This window comes from Talpa europaea (genome assembly GCF_964194135.1).
Source record: "Talpa europaea genome assembly, chromosome: 4".
NCBI classification, from domain to species: domain Eukaryota; kingdom Metazoa; phylum Chordata; class Mammalia; order Eulipotyphla; family Talpidae; genus Talpa; species Talpa europaea.
This window is the reverse complement of record NC_140070.1, coordinates 115,453,816-115,480,372: the sequence shown is the minus strand read 5'-3', so window position 1 is coordinate 115,480,372 and position 26,557 is coordinate 115,453,816. Positions and strand designations below refer to the sequence as shown.

At 38.3% G+C, this 26,557-nt stretch overlaps 1 protein-coding gene across 1 annotated transcript in view; it reads left to right on the top strand.

The window, feature by feature from the left end:
* Positions 1-3,483: 3,483 nt before the first annotated feature.
* MAP3K13 (mitogen-activated protein kinase kinase kinase 13) overlaps positions 3,484-26,557 on the top strand; it is a gene marked incomplete at its 3' end in the record, with an annotated part of 38,028 nt that continues 14,954 nt past the window's right edge. Inside the window, exons 1-6 of the mRNA XM_084231806.1 lie at positions 3,484-3,964; positions 10,326-10,509; positions 14,131-14,322; positions 16,921-17,079; positions 19,345-19,503; positions 20,033-20,141. Coding sequence (XP_084087932.1) covers positions 3,493-3,964; positions 10,326-10,509; positions 14,131-14,322; positions 16,921-17,079; positions 19,345-19,503; positions 20,033-20,141 — 1,275 coding nt within the window. The 5' untranslated portion in view covers positions 3,484-3,492. The remainder of the gene's footprint in view (positions 3,965-10,325; positions 10,510-14,130; positions 14,323-16,920; positions 17,080-19,344; positions 19,504-20,032; positions 20,142-26,557) is intronic.

Here is a 26,557-nt window from a genome sequence, read left to right as displayed (position 1 = left end):
CCCAGCCCCTGAATTTCTCCAGGCCCTAGAATTTAAGTCACTCTTAATCCAACCTCATGCAGTTAAGTTGACCTCTCTGACTTGATTAAAGGGAAGACATCATCTGTATTATTTCATGAGCCTTCATGAAATGAGACAGGAGTCACCATTGTTGCATGCTGCTCCCCAACATTAGCCAGCTATTATTTCTGGGTTACCCCGCTTCTCACACATGCCTTGTGGTGGTGTCTGCTTTCCTGCCTCAGCTAATGCTCTTATTCCTCCTGAATGTCGCAGCCTTGGTCAGTCTCAGTTGCATTTTCCTTTCAAAGGTTCATGTCAGGTCCTCCCTCTCATCCAGCTGGAGCTTGCCGCTCCTGTCCCCATCATTGTCCCTTCTCTACAACTCTGTGGAATACGACATGTGTGTCATGGGGATGGAGAGAAGGTAATTCTCTCAATGTAATTATTAACTTCTTAAGTGGCTTATAAGCGTTAGAAGGAAGGAACTCTATTTTACACAGTCTGCATGATATAGGAGGGAGATTAGGATTAAGAAAAATAACCTGGTATTTAATCCTGGTTCCATAAACTTAGCAAATCCTTCTTTTTGGTCTTAGTGTATGTCCATAAAAGTTAGGAGTAATGATTCTATGCCCTGGCTTCTTTACACAGGGGATCAATGTTTAGATCGAGATCACAGGCCATTTTTTAACCTGTGAAGCACTCTGAGAAGGTGATGGGTTATCATAAAATGTGCTGTCATAGTATTAAAAAGGCAAGGGAATTTGGGGATCTGAATTCTGAGTTAGAGTTTCTTTTTAAAGATTTGTTTTTCTTTATTTATGCATACAAGAACTGGGGTGTCAGCAGTATGAGGTGGAGGGCAGTAAGAATATTCACCAGAGAGAGAGTTTAATTCCTGCTTTACCACTTGACATATGACCTTAGAAAAGTTTCTTACTTCTCAGTAAAATAAGAATGACACTATTACAAGAACTGTGGTGCTGGAGCTGGGTTATACAGCAGTTTGTGAGAGCCAATTGTCAGATATTTAGTAACTTTGCAAGCAGGTTGTTAACTGTTCTTAGCTTGAAATTTGCCATGGTGGGAGTATTTATACCACAGAACTTGGCAAATTTCTACACTACAGATTGAATTGTTGAGGCTTTTTTTTTTTTTTTCCTGGGCAGTTGGTTTATCAGCATATCACTTAGTATATAAATGTAAATTTTAAACCACTTTGTCTTATTTATTATTAAAAGTAGTGATAGTAATATCCATATGCACAAACCCTAACCCAGGGCATGGCATGACTCTAGCATATATTTAATAAATATATTTTTATATTTTAACCCAAGTTAACAATATATTAAGTTGTAATATATTGATATATTGCCCTTGAGCTAAGGAACCCCTATATTTGCCTCCTTTCTTCTACCTTTTCTTCACCTACCCCCATGTCTAATCAATCACCACTTCTTACCAATTCTTTCTTATATCTACCCCTCCTCTTCATTGCCATTGCTACTGCCTTGGTTCAGGCCCTCATCATTTCTTATTTGAACTCTTCCTCCTAACTAATACCTTGACCTTCAGTCTTTCCCCTTCAAGCCAACCTCTACTTCTACAGATGTGATTTGGAATTGTAAATCTGACCAAATGACACCCTCGCTTAAAATTGCTTAGTGGCTTTCTGTTGTCTTGAGGACAAAATCCAAATGCTTTAGCTTGTCATAAGATCTACTGTATTCGGACCTTTGCCCACCTTTTGTAAGAATTTCCACCTGCTGCTCCTCCTACTACCTGGAATGTCTAGTCTCACTCTCTAAGGGACCTCTGGTTCATCCTCCAACTCAAACAGTTTTCCCAGGGCTTCCTAGACATACATACTTATTTTCTGAACTCCCTATTGTACATGTCCATGTCTACCCATATGTCATTATTTGTTGGTCTTTTTCTCTAGATTGTAAGTTCTATAGTAAGAACCTATGTAGCATACATTAATTCCTAACACCTTGTATGTAGTAGGAGCTCAATTAATGTTTAAGTGAGTAAATGAGAGTTCACAGAATAGGATCTTTTTCTTGGTTCACTCATATAAGCTCTCTGGGCCTTTAAATTTGGGTCTATGTAGTGAAGATTAAAAAATTAATGAAGCAGGCTAAGTTTACTTTTATCCATAATCTCCAATATGGAGCTATGACTCCCCATCACTTTCAGGATAAAACCCAGGCCTCTTTGCCTACCATACAAAGCTCCTTGTAATCTAGCTCCTGATTTTGTCTTTGGTCTTACCTTTCTCTACACAAATATATATAACCTACAAACCAGTAACTTATAATAACACAGGATGCAGTTTCTCATTTAAAACATTATCAGGACAGTTAATTTCCCTTTAGGAAGGGAAACAATTTTTTTCTGGTTATAAACATAAGGTCTATGCCTTGGTCTATTCAGGCTGATGTAACAAAAAGACCATAGACTAAATGGTTCAAGCAGTTTATTTCTTGCAGCTCTGCAGGCTGAGCAGTCCAACATCAGGGGCCTGCTACCCAATTCATAGACAGCCACCTCCTCACCGTGCCTTCACCAGGCGAGGGAGCTCTTTGGGGTCTCTTTTACAAGGGCACTAGACCCATTCACTAGGGCTCCACACTAATGACCTATACCTTTTAAAACTCCCCTTTCCAATGCAGGTTGGGTTTTCACATAGGAATTTTTTTTTAAAGATTTATTTATTTATACAAGAACTGGGGCACAGGCCAGATGTGCAGGAGGGTGAGAGGATTCACCAGAGACAGAGTGGGGAGCAGAACAGGCAGACTGACGAAGTACATTGCTGAGGGGAGCAGTGGGCGAGTCAGGAGAGGTCTGCTGTGCCATGTGGGTCTAACTCGTTGGCTGGCTGGGGATCAAACTCGTGCTGCAGAGGCTGCGGATAACTTCATAGTGCTGTGCTTAACCACTTGTGCCACCAGGGAGGCCCCTCCACATATGAATTTTTGAGGGCCACATGCACAAAGTCTATAGCAACATATTCATGTGGCATGTTTGGAATAGCTTGAAAAATACAACGTAAAATTCCCCCCCAATCTCATCACCTCAAACTAATGATTGTTAATTCTTTGGATGAGTGCTTCCAGTCTTTTTTTCTTGTGTATATGTGTGTGTATCTCCTTGAATAAAAAATGAAAAAGTTTATGTTGTGTAAATTATTCTAACCTGTTTTTTATATTTACATGGCATGAACACTTTCTCATGTTAGCAACATGATTTTTAACCGCTGCATGTATTCCATCATGTGGCTACATGCCCCCATTTAACTAGTGTCCGTTGTTGCAATGATCTGGTTATTATAAACAGAAGTGTGGTCGTGTGGGTAAATAAAGAGAGGGTGATCTCATGTCGTCCTCCTGTTCCCCCAGGTTTTGGAGCCGTCTCTTCCATCAGAACTCTGTCCCCTTACCCCTCTGAGTACCATCTCAGGACGCTGTGCACACTCATGGCACGATGGCTGACCCTCAGGAGCACCTGAGCTGCTCCTCCTCCCCACACCTGCCCTTGAGTGAAAACAGAACCTTCAATGGACTTCAAGATGAACTCTCACCTATGGGGAGCCATCCTGCACCCCAGCTCCTTAAGGACCTGCAGGAAAAGGGGGTGGTGCCAACAGAGCCAACTGAGACCATGAGCAGCCCCATCACCACAACTGTGTTGACCAGCGTAAGTGAGGATTCCAGGGACCAGTTTGAGAACAGTGTTCTTCAGCTACGGGAACAAGATGAATCAGACATGGCCATGTCTCAGGGGAACAACACAGTGGATGGAGAGAGCACAAGTGGAACTGAGGACATCAAGATTCAATTCAGCAGGTCAGGCAGTGGCAGTGGTGGGTTTCTCGAAGGACTATTTGGCTGCTTAAGACCGGTGTGGAATATTATTGGGAAGGCATATTCCACTGATTACAAATTGCAGCAGCAAGGTAAGCTAGAGCATGGACCTGGAAGGTATGTCCTGTGCAGACACATCACCTCCTTTAATGGGATTACCTTTGACATGTGGGTAAATTAAAGAACTAGTGCCAGATGAATACCCCTAGCAGTTTCCTAGAGACTTGTGAATGGAACATATTCACATTTACTGCGTCTTTTTTGGTTGAAGGTTATCTTTTGTGGTTGTCTAGTCTCATGACATTGAAAATAAAGTACATACAAGACAACAGCTCTGAGGAAGAGTCCTATTCTTGTTATCATTTAAAATTTTTATTTCATGCAGGTCTTCACATATATTTTGTATTTTAATAAAGTTGTGCACATCTATAATTTATATATAAATCCTGTAACAGGTGCATGTTTAAAACTTTTTTACTAAAAGTTTGTGCAATTAAAAGTCTGATGGCCATTTGACTAATTCAAAACCAGACAGAAGCCATATAACATTGCCCTTAAAGATTGCAGACATAAACATGGATGGCGCTGGAAGGGATCATGCTCAGCAAAATAAGCCAGAAAGAAAAAGAAAAATACCGGATGGTCTCACTCATAGCAGGAATCTAGAAAACTTAAATAAGGGACCAGGAAAATGAATAACTATATGAAAGTGAAAATTAAAATCAACAAACAACTATGAACCAGAGACACTCTATGGGGGGTGGGGAGCGGGGAGGGGAGGGATTGGGGTCAAAATAAGGGGGTTGCAATTGTATGGGGAATATAAAAATAAAATTTATTTAAAAAAAGAAACAAAGATTGCAGACATGCCTTAGGTAGCAAAAAGCAATCATTTTCTTACAGCAAGCACAGAAATCTCACATTTTGAGGAAAGAAAAATGCATAATCAATCTTCAAGAAGCTTTATTATTTCTAGATCCCATAGCTTTCTAAATAATCACTTTTTAACTCCCATCACTGTATAACATATATTTTTGTGTATTTCAATTCAAGCATTATGATTTTGAAGTAAAGAGAAAATGTGGCCCTGGAGTTTTTATAAAAACTTCATTTATATTCTTTAAAAGAACATATAGTAATATATAAAGAAATAACATATATAGAAAATATATAGAGAAAATCTGGAATATGCAGACAAGTTCTCCCTCAATTTTAAAATAATCTGTGATCCTCTGTTTCCTGAAAATAGCTACCATTAATGTTTTTGATGTATATTGTGCCCTATTTGTGTGTGATGTGCTTTAAAAAAAGAGTCAGACTATTTTGTAACACTTTTTCATTTTATATTGTGAACATTTCTTATATAGTAAAATACGCTTCTTCAGCATCATTTTTAATAACTACATAATACTGAATTATATGAATGTGCCAATATTTATTTAAACAGTCCTCTATTGCTTGACACTTAATTTGTTTGTCGTATTTAGTGAGTAAAAAACATACCACTTTGAACATCTATATAACCATTACTTAATTTTCACACATATGTTTGATTACTCCTTAGGATAAATATCCAGAAGGAGAATAGTTGGCTACTAAGTGTTTCTTGCTTTCAAGGCTTTTGATAAATATTTCTGTAGCCTTATGGAAATGATTCGATTGTTATGAGTTCTCATATCAAGAAAGTTTGGAAAGGAAAAATATGGATGAGAAATGAGATTCTATTTTGTTTATTTTATAACTCTATAACTTCCCCTTAAAAATATATCTCTCTATATCCTGCAGGGGAGGAGGAGGGAGAGGGATCAGAGGGAGGGAGGGAGGAGCACACGGGACTGTGGTGATGGTGCACGGGTGCCTTGGGGAGGGAAATTCTATGGGGACTCAATCTGAGGGGATGGGGGAAGCAAATATTGTTTAAAAAATATAAATAAATAAAAATAAAGAGAGAACACTAGAATAAAAAATACATATATATATCTCTGTCTCAGTCAAGGCTAGTGATAGTTTTTGCATGACAACCAGTCAAACATCAGTCGTCATAAACTGCTTTTTCAAGTTTTCTATTTTTCCTATTTCTGCCATACTTTCTCTTAAACCAATACCAACCTCTCCCTCAAGCCCCCTTCCCCATAAGTATATTGATATTTTTCTATTATAGCATCTTCTTCTGCTCCATGAAGGAATTCTTTGTCATTCCCTGGGTTTTATCTGCCTGTTTCTCTCTCCCTCTCTCCCACCCCTCCCCCATGAAATACTCATCATCATTTTCTCCCCTCTATAATCTTACTTTCAAAGGCATTAAAAAGCTGTTTGATGTCACACAAAGGTGGGGGACTGCTATGGTAAACCACATTATTACCATTTTAAAAGTTGGAACACGGAAAAGCACAATGGGGAAAATAAAAATCACTTGTTTTTTGCCACAATCCAGAGACAACTGTCCTTAATTTATTACTTTTTAAAAGTTCCTGCTTCTCTGCTTAGATATAAAAACTATTAAATCTACTAACATATGTTTAAGTGATAAACTACATTTGGCTTCTAAGATCTTAATTTGATCAATCTAATTATTATTCTGGTGATAATTGGAGGTTCAAAATCCAAATGCAGCTTTGAAATCAAACTTGTAAAGAAGGGTAGCAGACACAGCCCCTGTGTTTGTGAAAGGGACATTTTAAAATGTTTTCTTGTTCTCCAAGTTTGTATTTAATTTTCTTCCAATTGATTATGTGACTTTCAAAAAGAATTATTTCAGTAATAAATAAGAAACAGGTCTGGTCAGCTTAAGTTTACCAGTATACAGCAGCTGCCTAACTTTTCAGCAAATGACAGGATATTCTCGTGTGGGCTGGTGTTGCTGTGGGCTGTAAAACAAATTTGCTAGCCAGAAACTTATGGTAGTCTTTCCTTGTCAGTTCTGGGATCAGGAGCTAATCTTTAATCCTGGATTATAGTCAACCAAAAAATAACACATATAACAGATGTGTCCCTGCATTTGGTACTTATAAGGAAATTTCACTGGATTTTTAAAAAATTTAAACATGTCTTCATCTCTCATGTAGTATGTTGGTAGTGAAGTCCAAGTAAGGTAGTGCATGTAATTGAAATCTTTTATTACCAAATAGTTCCTAGCCTCAAAACAAGTATTATCATCGACATGACTCAATAAACAAAGGAGAATTATGCATTAAAGTAGGTGGACATGTGGCTTTTTCTCAATCCTATGGCTCATGGTGGGTATTGCAATTAAGATGGTAGTCATAGTGATAACTCAAAGAGAAGGGGAGAGCTAGGAAACAGTACCAATGGGACTGCTGTAAAAGCAGCAGAAAGGCTGGTACTAAACTTGGAGGGAGCACAGCGAGTTTCCACAATTAAGAGGTTAGTTATCTCATTTGTCAGTAATCTGGGCCCCCAATTTTTACATTCGTATAATTAACATTCTTTTTTCTGCCACTCCTGCTCCTTGGTTCTCTACTCCATTATTGACAGGGACATCGGGATGGGACAAAAAGACTAAGTCATCCAATCAGTTTTATTTCTGGTGATCAATTCTAGTAAAAAGATTGATGAAAAAATTAGCTGAAGTACTACTTTACACTTTGTGTACATTTATTTATATTTCACTTAAAGATAATGAATAACAGTTTGCAGTAGAGTAATAGGCCTTGCTTATAAATATATAATAAATTATTATAAAATAATATGAGAAAGGATGACTTAACAAATTGCTTTGGAATAACTAGATAACTATAAAAAATTAATTTACATCAGTCCTCATACTATAAACCAAAATAAACTCCAAATAGATGTAAAGGTCCAGCTTTTAAAAAACCAACTCTTAGAAGACAGAGTAGCTAGTGGGGAAATTGCAAAGGGAATAACAAGCAAATATAGGTTTTTTTCCCCCAAAATATAATAAAAAGGAAAAGTCTCTTGTAGAAATATTCTCTTCATATGTACCAAAGAAATAGAGACCTCTTCAACTTCAATAGACACTAATAGATAAATGAACAGTGACAATTCATACAAAACAGATGTAAATGTTAAATGTGGAGAAAATATTCTGTATCATTGGCAATTGAAGTAGCACAACCATATAGTACATTATTTTTTACCTAACTAAATTAGTGATAAAAAATAATTGATAGTATTAATAAGCTGGAGTAAAAAGAGCATACTCATACATTACTATTGTCAGCAAAACTAGCAAAATCCTTTTGCATAACTGCTTGGAAGTGTAGCAAGGGCCTGGAAATTGTATTCTTTAACCCAAGGATTGAGTTTGAAGAAGAAATATAAAGGAAAAAGTATTACATTTAAATTAGCAAACAAAAGGATGGAAAAACCTAAGAACAACAAAAAAATAGAGTACAGTAAATAACTATTTAAGTTTATAAAGACTATAACTATATGGAGAACACATAACACAGGGAAAATGTAGAAAAAATTATACATAACTTACAACTTTTCCATAGCTGTATACATATGAGCAAAGACTAGAAGAGAAGATGAAAACTAAATATGGGGGGGGTTTTCTATTTTTCTAATATTTTCTAATGTTTCTAGTATCCAGCAATTAAAAAGATTGATTATTATATTAATCTTTACTAATTATTATATTAAAGATTAAGTGTGGGCTTTTATACAGTTATTCAATGAAATACTGCCCATTTTATTCTTACCCAAGATTCCAGTAATAATACTTTATTCCACCCCAGAATAGTCAAAACCACATGTGTCCAGTCCTGCACTGTAGCTTTTGGGAGAGGAAAGTGAGACTGCCTGAGCCACTTGATACTCATCAGGCATTAGCAGCCATAACGGTGCAGAAAGCAGTCAAACCTGTAACTTATTCTTTGCCCCCCAATCTCATATGGTATCATTTGTTCCTTTGGTGATTTCATCTTGGTGAGCTATTTGTATTTTAGAGAAATTTCTTTTATGTAACATCTATTCAATTTCAATAAAGCAGAACCTTGTAATTCTGCTCATATCCAAAGAATCGGGCATATGTCCATGCTATAAACCACACTCACTATAAATTTTTTGTTCTATGTGGTTATATTTTGAATATAATGAGAAACCACATTTTACTAGGACTCTGTGGAATTTCTCTTTTCTTAAGATAGGGGAAGTTAGAGAAAAGGGAAATGTAGTTCCCTTCTAGATATTGAAGAAGTCTTTCTGCTTTTGCTTCAACAACACAATAGTGAGCTGATTTCCTTTCAAGACCAGAATATCTTCAAAGCTGAACTCAATGCTACCTTGTTCAGTGTTCTGCAAACAGTGGCCTGTTAGTGATCAGTGAGCTGACAAAAATCTCTTCTAACCTTTAACATTGTCATCATCCTTCTCCTACTCAGCAGGGCACCTTGCTCTTTGATGTTCATTGTTCCCAGCACAGTGATAATGTACTGGCAAAAAGGGGGACAAGGAGAAGGATCAATGGATTATATTCTTCTTTGTAATTTTCATGAGATTAAAGCACATGTTGATTGAATTTCTGAAGTGCTTTATTTAAATTAGCATTTTATTCATTATAAAAGTAATATAGACTTATGGTAAAAAAATGTTTAATACAGAAAAAGATAATGAACGTAATATCAATCATCAATTATGCCACCAGTTAGAAATGACCCATGTTAAAATGTTGGTGAAAAAAAAAATTAAACTCTAAGAGAAACTTGAAAATACTGTATAGATATACTTCATGAGAGGCAATGAGGTGTAGTAGAGAACCTATGCCTGAAATCAGCCAGTTCAGGAATTCCAGGTCCAGTTCTGTCCTTTAATGGCTATATCATCTTGGGTAAATTACTTAACCACCTGAAATCTTAATTTTCTTATCTTTAAATAACCACAATTAAGTCAGACTTGTAAGATTTTTGTAAGAATTAAACACATGAGTGATGTAAAGCGCTGTGCTGCTAGTTTCTGGCACACAATAAGCACATAGTAAAGGTGAATACTAATGTAAGTGTTATGTACAACTAGGTCCTAAGAGAATATCACTGAAAATTCACTCAGCAAGGATTAATAGAGCATCTACACTAGCAATTCAAAGATAAAACAAATTACCTTTGGTGATGGGGTAAGGGATAATGGTGTCCGGACGGGTGAATTGACTGAACATCAAGTTTGAGATGAGGAGGTAGAACTATAGGGGTGTCAGGGTATGTTTTGCTTGGAGGAGAGTATATTGAAGATCTCTGATCTGCTGGATTTCACTGGTTAAGAAGTGGGACGAACTAATATGTGTGTGTATCAGATCCATAGTATCAGAGTTCACAGAAAGGTTTAATCTTTTGGGGAGTTACCAGTGGGAAGCAAAGAGTAGAGGTCTTTTTTGGGTGATGGTGAGTTTGGTACCTTGGACATGGCTGCTTAGAATGAACCCTAAGCAAATTCTGAGGTCTCTTTAAGCTTGTTTCTCACTTGTGTGCCTAGATACTTGGGAAGTGCCATTTGAGGAGATCTCAGAGCTGCAGTGGCTTGGTAGTGGAGCCCAAGGAGCTGTCTTCCTAGGCAAGTTCCGAGCAGAAGAGGTGGCCATCAAGAAAGTAAGAGAACAGAATGAGACGGATATCAAGCATTTGAGGAAGTTGAAGCACCCTAACATCATCGCTTTCAAGTAGGTCAAGGCTTTTTTTTTTTTTTTAAGAAGTAGGTTTTTCTCTCCCCTGATATTAACATATACATTCCTGCTTTGAAAGACATCAAGAATGCTCTATAGACTTAATTACCCCTGTGCTATGTGCTTGGAGAGGATACCAAAGGATTATTCAAAGCATGGCTTTTGCTCCACCTAAAGTGAGCTAGTCTGAGTCCCAAGTAAGAGGGTTTTCCAGTAGGATGTCCTGGCTCACTAAAGGTGTGACTTTAGAGGATGGGTGTGAGCAGCTTGTTTTTCCTCTCTTTTAACTTCATCCCTTTTCCCTGCAGTCTTTTCCTGACCTCACTCTTTTGGCACTCCTACCTACCCATGCAATTTTCAGCATTTCAGGACGAGCATCCCATGCTCATGCCCAACTCTTTAGGCGGAGGAGACTTCAGTAGTCTTAACCTCCCCGTGACAAACAATAGTGACACCGTGTCCCTGGCCCATTGCGCCGGGCTCCCGAGGCACTGTGCAGCCTTGTGTTTTCAGCCATCTGTGCCATGTGTTGCTTGGCCAATGAATCATTCAGGACCGTCTGGAAGATATGAAAGCTGAGGAGATTTTAAACCTCTCTGGATACTGGTTTTTGTGCTTACAGCTTCTTGTGAAGTACAGAACCATGTACACAAGGGGAAGGACAAGAAAAGAATACTATATTCTTTTTTTTTTCTTCCAGTTCTTTAAGCAGTCTTATAAGAAAACCCAACCTGACTGTTCCTCTTGGAATTGAGTGCCGAGGGGAAGAAAAGGTAGCAATTAGAAGTGATTATAGAGCTGTTATTTATAGCTACTAAGAAGCCTTGTCATAGTACGGGGCTGATGGGATGATTGCTTCTTATTCGTCAGTCAGAAAAGGAAAAGCGCATAGCATCACCGTGAGGCCCTCCTGTCTATGTTTGTGTGACAAGTTAAAACATATTTGAATAGGATGCTGACTGGTTTCAAACAAATATATATTTTTATATTCTTAAGCACATGGCATTATTCCTGCCTTATTCATTATTTCTGTGTAATGAAACTTAAATTGTCTGTTTATAGTTGCTATGTACGTGTGCTCTTGTGGGGAGTCCTAAAAGTCAAGTAACAAAATTGAAAAAAAAAACATTTTCATGGAATATCAAGAGGAGAATTCTGGGTGACTTAGAAAATGGTAGGAGAGTGGTAGAAACAGCTTTGTGGCATTTGACAGGCACGTCACGGCAGGCGAAATAGAGAGTAATTATGCTTCTTCATAACCTGCTATTATTACAAGACTTCCACGTGATCACAGCCCTGGCCGCGCCATTCTTTCCTCACTTTCGGTAGCCTGAGAGATAGGACACGGGTTGGTAGCTTGACTGAGGACTAGAACTAGAAGTCTGGCACAGGGTACTCTTGTAACTTCTCTAGAAGTCTTGAAGGGAGATATACACACCTTTAAAAAGTGGGGCATGGAGAAGTCCATAATTATGATCATTTTTCTTCTCTTTCCTCATCCTCAGGACAACACATGAAAACTGTGGAAAAGGTCAATATTATTATTCCCATTCTTATGGGGTTGTGATGTTAATCTAGGAACCCCCAATTTGTTTGTTTCTACAGAGGTAAAAAAGCTAAAAGAGTGGCAGCAGAGCATATGGGAAAAGCATGGGCTTTGAAGTTGGGCTTTGAAGTTGGACAGACTGGAATTGAATTCCCCCTCCATCACTTATTAGTTCTCTGGTTAGGGTCAGTTTCCCGCTCTGAGCCTTATTGGTAAAAATGGAAAAGGTAGCTTCTATTTCTCAATGGTTTGGGCAAATTAAATAAATATGTAAGATGCCTGGCAAATCGGTGTTCTTTCATGTCAGTTCCCTTCCTGCTTCCCTTTGCCTCTGCACGTGTCTGTGTGAAGTTCTTTTGTTTGACAAAGAAAGTTAAGGTGAAATTAAGAAAATTTCTGAAGAACTTGCTTGATATTCTAGGCCTTGTGATAGAGAGAAGGGAACATGAAGACCTTTCCCTTCAAGGAGCATCTATATGCAGAGGGAAAAATTCTTTATAAATAGCTAATGGTTGCTATGTAACAGGAATTTAGAGAATATAAAGATCTTTTTGACTGGAACAATCAAGAAAGCCTTCATAGCAGTTGTAGAAATAACACACTGAATAACATTTTTTAAAGATTTATTTATTTATGCATACAAGAACTGGGGTACAGGCCAGAGGTGTGGGGGGTGAGAGAATTCACCAGAGACAGAGTGGGGAACAGAACAGGCAGATTGACTGAAATACACTGCTGAGGGGAGCAGCGGGTGAGTCAGGAGAGGTCTGCTGCGCCATGTGGTTCACCTCCCTGCAGTGGCTGTGGATAGCTTCATAGGTTGGATCTTAACCCCTTGCGCCACCAGGGAGGCCCTGAATAACATTTTTAAATTCTAAACAGAAATCTTTCAAGAATATCCTAAATGTTAACTATTTAATTAGCATATATTGAAAGACTAGATAATAAAATTGATTCTTTTTTTTACCCCTCAGTCTAGTCACGGCAGTCTAGTCTGTCTTAAATTTGGATAATTTAGAATTCAACAAATAGTAGAAATATCAATATAATGTTTGAATTTTCTCTTTCAGTACATTATATGAAAAAATCCTCTATTTAATTTTAAGGGGAAAAATTTTAATTATTCTTAATCTAAAACAACACAATCTCCACTCTACGCAAGTCTCAGTAGACAGTGCTCTTTGTCCCAGAATGGAATTGTCCCACAGAAAAAGGACCAAATATAACACCACATATCAATATCTGAAGCAAACAAAACAAATTAAATTGTCTATTGTATTAAAGGAACCTGTAGACTAGAGGGATTTTAATGCTAATTTAAGAATCAGGGAAGATTATCCAATTGCAGTATATATAGTGTGTATAAATGTCAAATTATGGTGCTGAAACTTCAATAAAAATTAATTAAGTAAAATAATTTAGGTATAGAAATGGTCTTAAATATTCTTTTTTTTTCTATAAACTAATGTATTTTATTGCAATTTTCGATTGAAAAAACATTTCTTCCCGACCTTTTCCCACAAACTTTCAGCACCTAGAACAGGTTTCTTGTCAAAACACAGTAGCTACTTCACTCTGCTCTGCAGGTCAGGAGATACTCATCAGGAAGAGGTTTCAATCACCTCAGTGGTATTTTCCACAATTTTCATTCTCCTACAGTCGATAATCTTCAGGTGGAGACCACACTCTTGGGAAGGCCTCTATTTCTTCCGGTGTGTACTCATCCAGACGTTTGGGAACTTTGCGTGGTTGAGGAAGCTCTTCTACTAAATTTTTAAGAATATCTTCTGGTATATCCTCATCTGGGAACAGATGCAACCTCTGCATCAGAGTTCTTCTGTGAAGGTTTTTTGGTAGCATACCATAAATAGCTAGTTTTACAATAGCCACTGGATCCTTCTGGTGTAGCTGAGCAGCTGTTACTTGTTTAAATCCACCTGCGTAGCCAGTATGTGAGGAGTATACTTTCTGTTCCCAAGAAATGGTCTTAAATATTCTTAAAACATCAATATGTATACATGTATATTGTGTGAATATGTGTACTAATATGTGTGTTTGTGTTTTCTTGAAAGGGGTGTTTGTACCCAGGCCCCGTGTTACTGTATCATCATGGAGTACTGTGCCCATGGACAACTCTACGAGGTTTTGCGAGCTGGCAGGAAGATCACTCCTCGGTTGCTAGTAGACTGGTCTACAGGAATTGCAAGTGGAATGAATTATTTGCACCTTCATAAAATTATTCATCGTGATCTCAAATCACCTAAGTGAGTTCTGGAGCTAATTTTCACCCGTCTTGCTTTATTGCTTTGAAACCAGGAATTTTATCAACCGTAGTGGAAGCATTCAGACGTCATACTACCAGTTCGGTTTAGAGCAGTGCAGTGGTAATTCTGTTTGCATATCCTTTGGGTTATTGGAGACCTAGTTATTTACCCAGATGGCAAATATACCTGGGCACCTGACCCTAGTTTTCCCTTTTTGTTGCATTTTAATTGCTCAACTGTGAAATAAGATTCATTAATGTCTGAGGTAATTGCCTCTCATCTTGAATAACTGAGTGTTTATTCAGGTCCCCCAATTGCATGAAGAAAAGAAAGGAATTGATAAAATGGTATATTTCAGTGGGCACCCATTCTTAAACATTGTTTTATTATTTCTCATCACATTTTGGTTTAGAGGAGAGAAGAACATATATAGTAAATTCATGATTCTCAACATTTTTTATATCTATTATAATATCTGCTTTGATCCATGCAAGAATTGTGTGGGATAAATGCAAACGAGTATCATTATTCTTATTTTATTTAAGAGAAACTTGGGCTCAGAGTCCAAAGTCATTGGCTAGGACTTGAATCCAGAACTTTTGGACAGAAGCCCACTCACAATATGAAGGTGAGGGTTCACAATGAATTCTGCCTCGTCTCCATGGAAGATACAAATCAGTTTTTGTTTATAGACTCAGAGCAATTTTTATTTATCACCGTGGTTCTGAACAATGTTTATTACAGTGGTTAGCTCTGCAAACAACCTCCTCCTTTCTTTACTTGCCAGTGAACCTTACTGTATAGTGTTCATTCCTTCTGTTCACATTCTTAACACAAACCTGCTTTTGTCATCCACAACACGTGTACATAAAGTACATGACATATTTGCCAAAGGCCTCTTTGAATGGTTTCTTTAACCACCTTGTTTTCCTTGAAAAATAATTTTAGAGGAAGTCAGGAAAGTTAGAATATAAAAAATTGCATGCAACTTTAACATCTGTCACTTAAAGATCTTTGAGTAGGCAAAGATCAATCTGGCTTGCTGTTAAGAAAGATTTCTTTACTGGCATTAAATCTTCAGCCAGTATGACCCCAACTTTATCTCAGATGATTTCACCTAAATTCCAATATCCAATCTGCTCTAGTTTACTCCCACATTCATTCCCTCATGTCATGCCAATAGGTCCCACAGTGAGAATTACAAAAGAGACAGAAAGAGAAGTTTCTAGTGTTTTTTCTTTCTAGGAACTTATCACTTTACCATCAATTATCTCTGATTTCCCATGATAGTTTACTCCAATGGTGTTTTCACCAAGACTAGGACCATTAATTCAAAAACTCCTAAATTATGCAAGTATGTGGGTAGGATGTGAATGAGGTATTTATAAACTAATTATGATCACTGAGCTGTTTGGTAAATAACCCTTTGCAACTGGTGGAAAGGAAGGTAAACATGAAGTCTCTGGTTCAAACAAAGAGGGAAGAAATAAGCTGAGACATTTCTATGTTCTAGCTATCTCATTTCTCATACTATTTGGGTATCAGAGCCTTCTTATTGCTACAGATGCATTGCTATATCATTAAGCCTCTGACACCCTAATTCATTAACATTCTAAATAACATTATTTCAAATGAATTCAGTCTAGTATTTGAGGATGTTAATACTTTGGATTTGACTGGTACCAGACTCATCATCCTTAAGACTGACTAGCAAAGTCTGCTTTGCCCAGGTCACATTTTAGATATTGGGTTGTCAAAAAAGTCATAACGTATTTTTTCTATGCTTTTCAAGCAAAAATGTGTCATGACTTTTGTGACAACCCTATTGTTACTATCTATAAGCAAAAAATTGTGTGGCTTCTATTTAAGCTTAAATTTATTCCTGATTTTCCTTATCAACATTAGTGGAATTCCAGCATACTTACTAGTCCTTTAGTGGAATGAACTCCTGGCCCCATGCATGGTTTTATTGGGCCATATCAGTTTTTTTAAAGAAGGGTTTTTCTTACTGGGTTTTCCAAGGTTGGCAAGGGTGGAACATTCTATGAGGCTGAGTCCCATTATATTAAAGGCCTACAATCCCTTGTCCAAAACTTTCAGAGTCAGATGATTTCAGAAAGGTAATGGAGTATTTCCTTATATCCCCAGCACCCTATAATCAGCCACACTCCCGTATCTATAGCAAAACCTTTGACAGTCACACAAAGTGGGATAAAGTAAGCTTGTTTTATACATGTAAAAAATTCTACACACCATTTTCAGAGCTTTTCACATTGTATTTAAGATACTGTGACCTGAACTGCTGCCAGCTTGCACATGAGAAACCTGCCCTAGAAGACTTAAGTAACTTGGCAAAGTTCACACAGTTAGCAAGTGATGGAGGCAGGATAAAAGCAGGTGTAAAAACCCACTGTGCTTTGCTGCCTGGCAAGTGTGAATGATGCTGTTGCTAGTGTATCATTCACGCCCAGTAGTGTTGGAAATTGCAAGCTGAATTCCACAAGGTAGGAGGAGCAAACAAAAGCTTCAGCTGCCAATTCTAGTCGTGATTTTCATTAGTACTAATGATCTGGCTGTCTTCTTTATTTCTTTTTAAAGTGTTTTAGTGACTCACACAGATGCAGTAAAAATTTCAGATTTTGGTACATCCAAGGAACTGAGCGATAAAAGTACCAAGATGTCCTTCGCAGGCACAGTGGCATGGATGGCGCCGGAGGTGATCCGCAACGAGCCTGTCTCTGAGAAAGTCGATATATGGTGAGCAGCGCCCCCTGTGGCAGCTCTAAAGCCTTCCACACTCACGGGGCTTGGGGTTGGGCGGGGGTGCACTTCCTCCTTCTCTTTTCCCAAAATACTCCTTAGTGTCCTTAGTGTTACTCACTTCTGGCTGATTTCTGTCTCCTGTTATCTGAGATACACTCAGTGTGATGACACATAGTAAGAAGGGCTGGGAGAGGAAGTAGGGTGAATACCTGTCAGGTAAATCATCTGCTTAGGGGGCCCTCAGAGAAAATGCTGAAATTTCTGGAAACACTTGGTATAAAAAAACTTTTGGAAATATTTTATGTAATTCTCATCTCCTTTAACTAAAACGCACCAAACAAATGTGTGACTTGGTGACTACAGACAATTTATGTGTGTTTGTGTGTGTGTGTGTATGATACTTTGCTGTCTTATAGTTATGTGCTTTAGACATATTTTACATGTATAAGGCTGTTTTTCCTTTCATTTGAAAGTCCCTGTTGGCTATGCTTGCTCTTTTTTTTTTTTTTTTTGCCTTTCTAAAATCTTTATCAGAGGCCTCTGTGGTGGCCTAGGGGTTAAGACTCTGAGCTATCACCGCTGTGGCCTAAGTTTGATTCACTGCCTGGGAGCTAACCCTCATGGCGCAGCAGACCTTTCTTGCTCGGCTGCTACTTCCCTCAGCAGTGTACTTCGGTCATCTGCCTGTTCTGCTCCCCACTTTGTCTCTGGTGAATCCTCTCACCAACCCCCCCAGCATCTCCCCTTCTGGCCTATATTCCGGTCCTTCCGTACACACACAAAGAAATCTTTATCAGTGTTTCTTCTGAGATTATAAATCTTTCCTATTAATTGTATATTTTCCCGAGGTTGCTTTTCTTCTATTCTTTTTTTCCCAAAGATTTATTTATTTATTTACACAAGCGCTGGGTACAGTCAAGTGCGGGAGGGTGAGAGAATTCACCAGAGCCAGAGCGGGGAGCAGAGCAGGCAGAAGGACCGAAGTACACTGCTGAGGGGAGCAGCGGGCGGCAGGAGAGGTCTGTGCGCCATGTGGGACGCTTGCCAGGGGCCGGGGATTGAACCGATGCTACAGAGGCTACGGGCAGATTCGCAAGCCAGCACTTAACCGCTGTGCCACCAGGGAGACCCATTTTCTTTTATTCTTAAAATGGGCTACTAGTTAACTTCTAGATTTAAAACCAAAATAATAGCATATGTTAACATGGCATGTAACACCAGAGTAAATAAGATAAAATGGAAATATGGGCTCATTTGTAATTTGGGTAATTATTACCAAAGCGTCTTCCTTGGGGATTATTCCAGTTTATATTCCCAACAGAAAAGTATGAATATTTTCTCAGTCTCACCAACAAAATATGTTAAACTGGACTTTTGCCAGCCATAGAGGTAAAAAATGGAATCTTGGGTGCAGTCTTAATTTGCATTTCTCTTCTTATATGTGTAGTTGTACATTTTTCACACCTTTATGAATCATTTATAACTTATTTGTGAACTACTCATATCCTTTGCTAAGTTTTCTCATCTTTATTCTTATCAACTTGTAAGAATTTTATCTATTAAGGAAATTAGACTTTTGTGTATATGAATTACAGCTATGCTTTTCACATTTTATTATTTTGCTTATGGTGGAGTTTTTTTTTCCCTGACAGATTTATTTAATGCAGTTAAATTTATCAGTCTCTCCTTTTATGACTTCTGAATCTCATAATTAGAAAAAACTTCACCATTCTAAGATTATTTTTTTAACTTTCCCAGGTGTTCCATTAGGATTTTTACAACTTCATTTTTCACATTTAAATCTTTGATTCATTTGGAATTTGTCTTGATGTAAGATGATGTATAGATTTAATTTTTTCCCCACTTGTCCCAATAGCACTTATTGAATAATCAAAATTTCCCTACTGATTTGAGATGTCACTTCTATTGTATATGAAACTCTTAAACGCATTCGGTTCATTTCTGGATTTCCTTTCTATTCTATTGCTCTAGCTATCTGCTCATGTGCCAGAATTAATTATTCCCCCACCACCACCAGAGTTAATTATTGAAGTCTTATAACATGTCTTAATATCTGGTAATATTGTTTATCTTTCATTGATTTTATTTTCCAGAGTTTTCCTACCTGTTCCTACTTTTCTGATAGCAGTATTAGAATTTTAAAACTGGGTATTTGTTTGGTTAAAACTGAAGAAAGAACTGATGTACAAGCCAGTCTTTCTGAAATGCCTTCTGTGCCTGTTCTTGGTCCTACTGCAGGTCTTTTGGAGTGGTGCTTTGGGAACTGCTGACAGGAGAGATCCCTTACAAAGATGTAGACTCTTCAGCCATTATTTGGGGTGTTGGAAGCAATAGCCTACACCTTCCAGTTCCTTCCACTTGCCCTGATGGATTCAAAATCCTTATGAAACAGACATGGTAAGAGATTCATTTCTCCCAATGTTCTCTTTTGTCTTTTTCCTCAAAATATATTTAAAACTGCAGGCAAGTCTCTAATGTATGTTTTGAGTGGACCACCTGATAGTTTGAGAACCTTGGGTTCCAATATTTGCCCTGCCCTTTTCTATCTGCACAATTTTGAACTTGTCATCCAAGTTCTCATCTGTGAAATGGGATAACACCTACTCACAGAGTTGTGTTGTGGTTAATTAAAACTTATAAAAAGTTTTATATGATATCTCAAAATAGGAGGCATTAGTAAATGATACTTATCATTATTTTACCAATCCTAAGGAACTATTATTATCACACAGGTCACTGATCATAGAGATTCCCATTTCATCATTTGAGGTATTTTATAATTACATTTTCTTTTGCTCTTCAGTATGTCAAAACTGCCTGAGATACAGCCATGCATGGAGTGAAAGTGTTTTCCATGAAGTAGAATAAAATCTTTTACTTGGACACAACTTCTGAGATGCACAAGCTGTCTTTTTTTTGCTTTTAGGCAGAGCAAACCCCGCAACCGACCATCTTTTCGGCAGACACTCATGCATTTAGACATCGCATCTGCAGATGTACTTGCCACCCCACAAGAAACTTACTTCAAGTCTCAGGTAAGTCTGGAAACTTTCTACCAGATGCTACTGAACGGGCACACAGGAACTCTCAGTGAGAAAGAATAAGTCTTAGAAGGAGGACCATGCTGATTCTCATCACAATTTTATGTCTCCATTCATTACCAAATAATAATTAATAATTATGCTACCTCACAAACATTTTGGAGGTTTTTTTTTTAAAGATTTATTTATTTATGCGTACAAGGACTGGGGTACAAGCCAGAGGTATGTAGGGGGAAGGGGAGAGGATTCACCAGAGACAGAGTGAGGAAGAGAACAGGTGGATTGACTGAAATAACACTGCTGAGGGGAGCAGCAGGCGAGACAGGAGAGGTCTGCTGTGCCATGTGGTTCACCTCCCTGGCCGGGATCAAACTTGTGCTGCAGTGGCTGCGGATAGCTTCATTCATAGGCTGCGTCTTGACCCCTTGCACCACTAGGGAGGCCCCATTTTGGAGTTTTTTGAGCCCTTAACATATATTATTCTCTCATATTAAAAGGAAAGTGTATGGGAATGTCATCTTCACATCTTCACACAGTGGGCGCTGGTGAATTTACTGAAAGGAGGAAAAGAGGATGTAAAAACTGTAATGTATATATATCTGACCTAGAATACTGCTGAACTTCATGAAAGTATTGCTTTCCTTGAAGTAGAAAAATTAAAGTACACAACAGAGAAGCTCAATATCAGAGAGAGCCCAGGATAGAATTAGGCCCAGAGAGAGCCTTTTCTCTAACTTTAAGTATCATCTAGAGGCACCAAATAAAATATAATTTAACAGGTCTGTTAGCCTTTACTACATTACAAACCATCCCCAAACTATGGCTTTAAATAATAGCTTTTATTTAGCTCCCTGTTCTGTGCATTGAATTTGGGCTTGGTGCTTTTGTTAGCTGGATGGGGCTCACCCTGTGTCCCCAGGCAGTTACCAGGTCAACTTAGAAAATGTTGATGGGCCTCCCTGGTGGCACAGGGTTTAAAGTGTCAGCGCTATCAAGCTATTGGCAGCCACTGCTGCATGAGCTCGATCCCCAGTGAGGGAGCTAACCCACATATGGTGCAGCAGACCTCTCCTGTCTTGCCCGCTGCTCCCCTCAACAGTGTATTTCAGTAGATCTGACTGTTCTGCTCCCCACTCTGTCTCTGGTGAATCCTCTCCCCCTCCATCCTGCACCTATGGCCTACACCCCAGTTCTTGTACGCATAAATAAATAAAATAAATATTTTAAAAATATATTGATAAAAAAAATATATTGATGATTGACAAGTTCAAGATGGCCTGTTTCATCAATGTGGTGGTTGGTTGGCTAGAAGCTGGAGCACCTCTGCCCTCTTCCACGTGTCCTCTCATCCTTCAGCAGGCTAGCATAGCAATGTTTATATTGTGTTCTCAGAGTAACAAATGCAGCAAGTGCATTAGTAATTTTCAAGCCTGCGTCATGCATGTTCATGTCTCATTAGCCAAAGCAAGTCACAGACCACCCATGTTGAGATATAGACTTCACCTCTTGACAAGAGAATCTCTCACAGCACATTGTAAGGACAGGTGTAAATAGGGGAAGAATCTGTCCTTCTTAAGTAGAAATGCTATAAATGTGGTAAGGATTAGTGATCTTAGAACTGTCAATGTGGGCAGGGAGTTGCAAGAGATGAGTTATTCCTATCAGACCCAGGCAACAGCAAAAGGTGTAAAATGGGATAAAATTATGGCTTTTGAATAAATGTTATTATTCTAAATTAAAATTTTATGTTTATAGAATTTAATAATTTCTCCTCATATAACTTTGTCTCAGTTCATGTTACTATGTTTCTAAAATGAATTTTTCTAAGATGAATTCCATCTCCACACTGACTTTCAGAGTCATTTCAAAGATTCTTTCTCAGAAGACATTTCATTGCCACTTGATCTCAGTCTACTCTTTATAGCCCGCCATCTCCAATAGGTGGTGAAGTTACTTACCAGAAAGTATGTGTTGAAAAGAATACTGGGTGGAAGGGGCATCATCCCTGATAGTTAAACAAGTCCTCCAGCTGCTTTTCTCCCTGCCCCGGCTAGAGACATGGACTACTTGCTTCTCTGGTGTCTGATAAACGACACCATCAGACATTGGGGAATAACTTAATAAAGGCACATGGGTTTTTATGTTTGTTTATACAGCTTCTAGGACTGAATCAGAGACACTTATCCTGCTGCCCAGAATTGCAATACACTTTCTACAACAAGCTTAGCTGCCCTCACAACTGTGTCTTTAAATGATCAGGCTTGCTCCTAAAGTTTCTTGGTGTTCATGAATCATTATGTAAATAAAGTGTTTACATACTCCTGAAACTAATATAATGTTATTTGTCAATTTAATCTCAATTTTAAAAGGTAAATGCATTTAGAGAAAAATCAGAGGAAGTTGAAGTCATGACATTTCCTATGTTCTTTGGTATACATTCAGATAAATTCCCTTAGACCTATTAAACTATTGCCTAATTATTCAAATACACATAGGTATGGACACTGGATGAGAAATCTTTAAAAAATTTTTCTCTTGGTATTCAGAAAAAGACTTAGGCTCTTTTGTGAAATGTACTTCCTCTACAATAAAACTATACAGACACAATCTTGAAAAGTAACTTCAAGCCATTGAGACACTATATCTGTAGTTCCTTGGAAACTTCAAATTGTAAACATTTTATTCAAGTGCCTCCAGCACATGATTTCTGAGGCCAGTCCACATCATTGTGAGAGCCTCCTTAAGTACCCACAGATGGACAAACTCACTTTTATTAGCCATACCTGCAGCATTTAAATTGAACTCAGAAGAAAAGGGTTTTTATGGGCTAGGAATATGAAGGAGAAAGGAAAGAGAAGGAAGGAAAAGAAAATAAACTGTGTGTTGGGCATCTTTTAATATTCATTAATCCTTCCACATTTTTCTTTCTGTATCAAAATGTACTTCTCCTTACATAGCTCCAAGTCTGTTCTCCTTGCTAGTTGCTAGAATTTTTTAGGCACTTGCAAGCTGACTTGTCTCTGGGTCTGAAATTCACACTATTTCTTACTAGCGATAATAGTGTTTATGAACTAGCTAATGAGGTACCAGGAAAAGTGACAGACCTTGAGTCTAAACCCCTGTACTGTGACCTCCGCTAAGTCACTACATTTCTCTAAACCTCAGAGAGCTCATCTAAGCAATGAACGTAATCATATCTCCCTTCCTCTTAGAGTTTGGTGAGGATCAAATGAGATGATAGAAATGCAAGCATATTGAAAGTGTAAAGACCAATTTGATGGTGAGTTGTTATTATTCACCCCTCATAAAGCTACAGAAATTCAGCTTTGGGCTGTTTCACTCTGCAATTTACCTGATAAATTCCTGAGATGCACAAGATGGCATCCAGGGATCTCCTGTTGATTGTGTTTTGACCTTATCCTCCTGAAGTGGGGAAGAACTGGTTGTTTAGCACTAGCTTTGCTTTCCTCTAGCAGTCTTGGCTTCTGCCTGCTGACAAAATCCTCTCCCCATCAATCATCAGTCTGTGGTTGTTAGCTACTGATCTCTACCTTCCCCCTAAATTGTCAGTCAGGGGGTGCCAAGAGCCCAGCTGACTCCTTCCTGAGAGAAATTGCTCATCAACAGATCATGTATAAAGATGCAGCATATGTAGAACAGATGAACAAAGCAACAAATTTCAATTCAATATTAGATTATGCCAAAGCTATGGCTTCATTCCTAGACAATAACCCATTCCTCCAAGCAGGCAATTATTGCTCCTTGTATTCAATTATATTTGATATGAGTCTTCAGGAAGCATTTTAGCCCAGTCAGACCCCAGCTGCTAGGTGCGTCATGTGCCCTGCTTCTAAGTTCTTCCACCACCCTTTGCCTTTGCCCCATTTTAATTTCCTTTAAAGTGCCGCTGTGTCTCCCCTGTAATTCAGGGACTGGGAGTTGCAGGGATATTCTCTCCCTATAGGGCCAGATCATGCTGCCCTCAGGGTTATCCCATCTTGAGTTAGCAGGAGCTTGGGCAGAGGCTGAGCTCGCAGACCTGTGCAGGAGAGAAGAGGGCTCATGTGCCAAGAGCTAGATGAAGTGTTTTCTCACCAAGAATCTGATTCCTGGCTCCTTCCTCCCCAGCATCCTGCTTCTCTTTTCCTCAAGCTAGGCTGGAACTGGCTCAGCTTCTTTCTTCTTTTAATTTTGATAAAATATATATAATATAAAATGTTCCGTTTTAAGTGTACAATTCAGTGGCATTAATTACATTCACAATATTGTGAACCCATCATCACTATTTCCAAAAGCCTTCATCACCACATTAAACAGTAACTTACAATCTCCCGCTTCCCTCAGGCCTTGACAATTTATGTTCTGCTTTCTGTCTCTATGAATTTGCCTATTCTAGATATTTCATTCAAATTAGTTATACAATATTTTTCCTTTTGTGTTTGGCTAGCGCCACTTAGCATGTTTTCAAGATTCACCTATGTTATAGCATGCATCATAATGTCTCTCCTTTTTGACTGAGTAATATGCTGTTGTATGCATATACCCCATTTTGTTTATCCGTTCATCTTGTCATTCAACTTCATTTTGACCTGTACTTTGGGGAGAAAAAAGCAGCTTCAGTCTACTGATTGAATAACTGGAAAAGACAAAGGTCCTAATGTTCTCACCTTTCCTAGACCTTATCTGGGACATAAAGAATATTCCATTTAAGTGTTATAACCTAAGTTTCACTGGATTTTCCCTTTACGTGCTTACACAGGACTTAAGTACCTTGTCAAGCACCCCTTACTTTCTCGCCCCAGATCCCCAACTTGTATCTTGAGGGAAATCCCCAGTGAAGGGTGGGGAATCTCAAATAGGCTCACATTAACATCAGATTTGCTTTTCACAAACTCTGGCCAGACACAGCCATCTCCTGCTTAGCATCTGCTGGTATAACATTATTGGTTAGCACTGTTTCCTGCTAAAGGACTGTGGTCCCCAGCTGGCATCTATTGGATGCCACTGCATCCTTAAAGCACCCACTGGAGCTGCTATTTCCTGCTTTTACAAGGTCTGCACTTCTCAAGATGCCAAAGCTGCACATGATTGTTTACACAATGAACTCTTCCTTTTCCTGTTGAGTTACACTTTACAAAGATAACAGAGCAATGCTGGTTGTGACCCAGTGTTTTATAGGTGTTTTATATGTGTGTATGTGTGTGTGATTATGTAGAAGAACTGGGGTGTAGGCCAGAGGTGTGGGGGGTGAGAGGATTCACCAGAGACGGAGTGGGGAGCAGAACAGCCAGACTGATTGAAATACACTGCTGAGGGGAGCAGCAGGTGAGACAGGAGAGGTCTGCTGCGCCATAAGTGGGTTTGCTCCCTGGCCAGGAATCAAACTCAGGCTGTAGTGGTGCTAGCACTGAGATTTAACCCATAGGCCAATAGGGAGACCCCCATTTTATAGGTATTTTAATGCAACAATGGGCAATGCCCCTGCTGTCCTATGATGGTGGTTTTGTTGTCGGTCAAGTTCACATGGGAATCCTTCACCCATGACATGTTTTCTCTCAGAGGCTCCTCAGTCTCTGTGCAAATGTGCTTCAGGCCTGCCCACCCTCCATGTCTTCAGATATGCCCAGACATGCCTGATTGCAGATGAAGTGCAAATTGGAACTCTTATTACATAAAGAGTCTAAGTATGTGTGATGAAACTTCAAAATTAACATATACCAGTAACATGATACCTTTGGGGAAGGAAAGCACATTATTATTCAGTGCCTGGCATTTTCCCACACATCTTGTTCTACTTTCTTAATGGGTTTTAATCTTCAGATGGTTTGCTAGATTTCCCATACCCATAAGTTACACATCAGGAGGTTTATTTCTTCAGAATTTAAAAAAAAAAAATCTAATCTGTGTGTCTGATTCCTCACCACCAGGTGGGATATTCCTTCATCTGGTCCCTTTAAGTGTTGTACTGGTATAATATTGTATCAGTACTATTGTATTGTAGGTAATAATATTGTACTAAGGAAAAATAATAATAATATTATGCTAAGGATAACATGGTCAGGTGTTTGCATAAAAGGGTTGGTTTAAGGCCCAAATTTGACCTCCTTTTTTCTTTTTTTGGTCTAATAGTTTTTGTTTTTTATTTTTTTTTATTTTTATTTTTTTTTAAGTTTTCACAACTTTTATTAGAACCTACTCTAAGTTAACAGTATCTGATTTTATAGACATCATCCCATGGTGAACATGTTTGATAAATGAAAGCAAATTGGACATCTAAGTCATTATTTTTGCAGACTAAGCATTAAGATAACTACTCAGAACACTACAGATAATGACAAACACTAACTTGCTCAGTTTTCATATAAGCCATGTTGTTTATCTCCTAATATTTAAAACAGTAGAATTAGTGA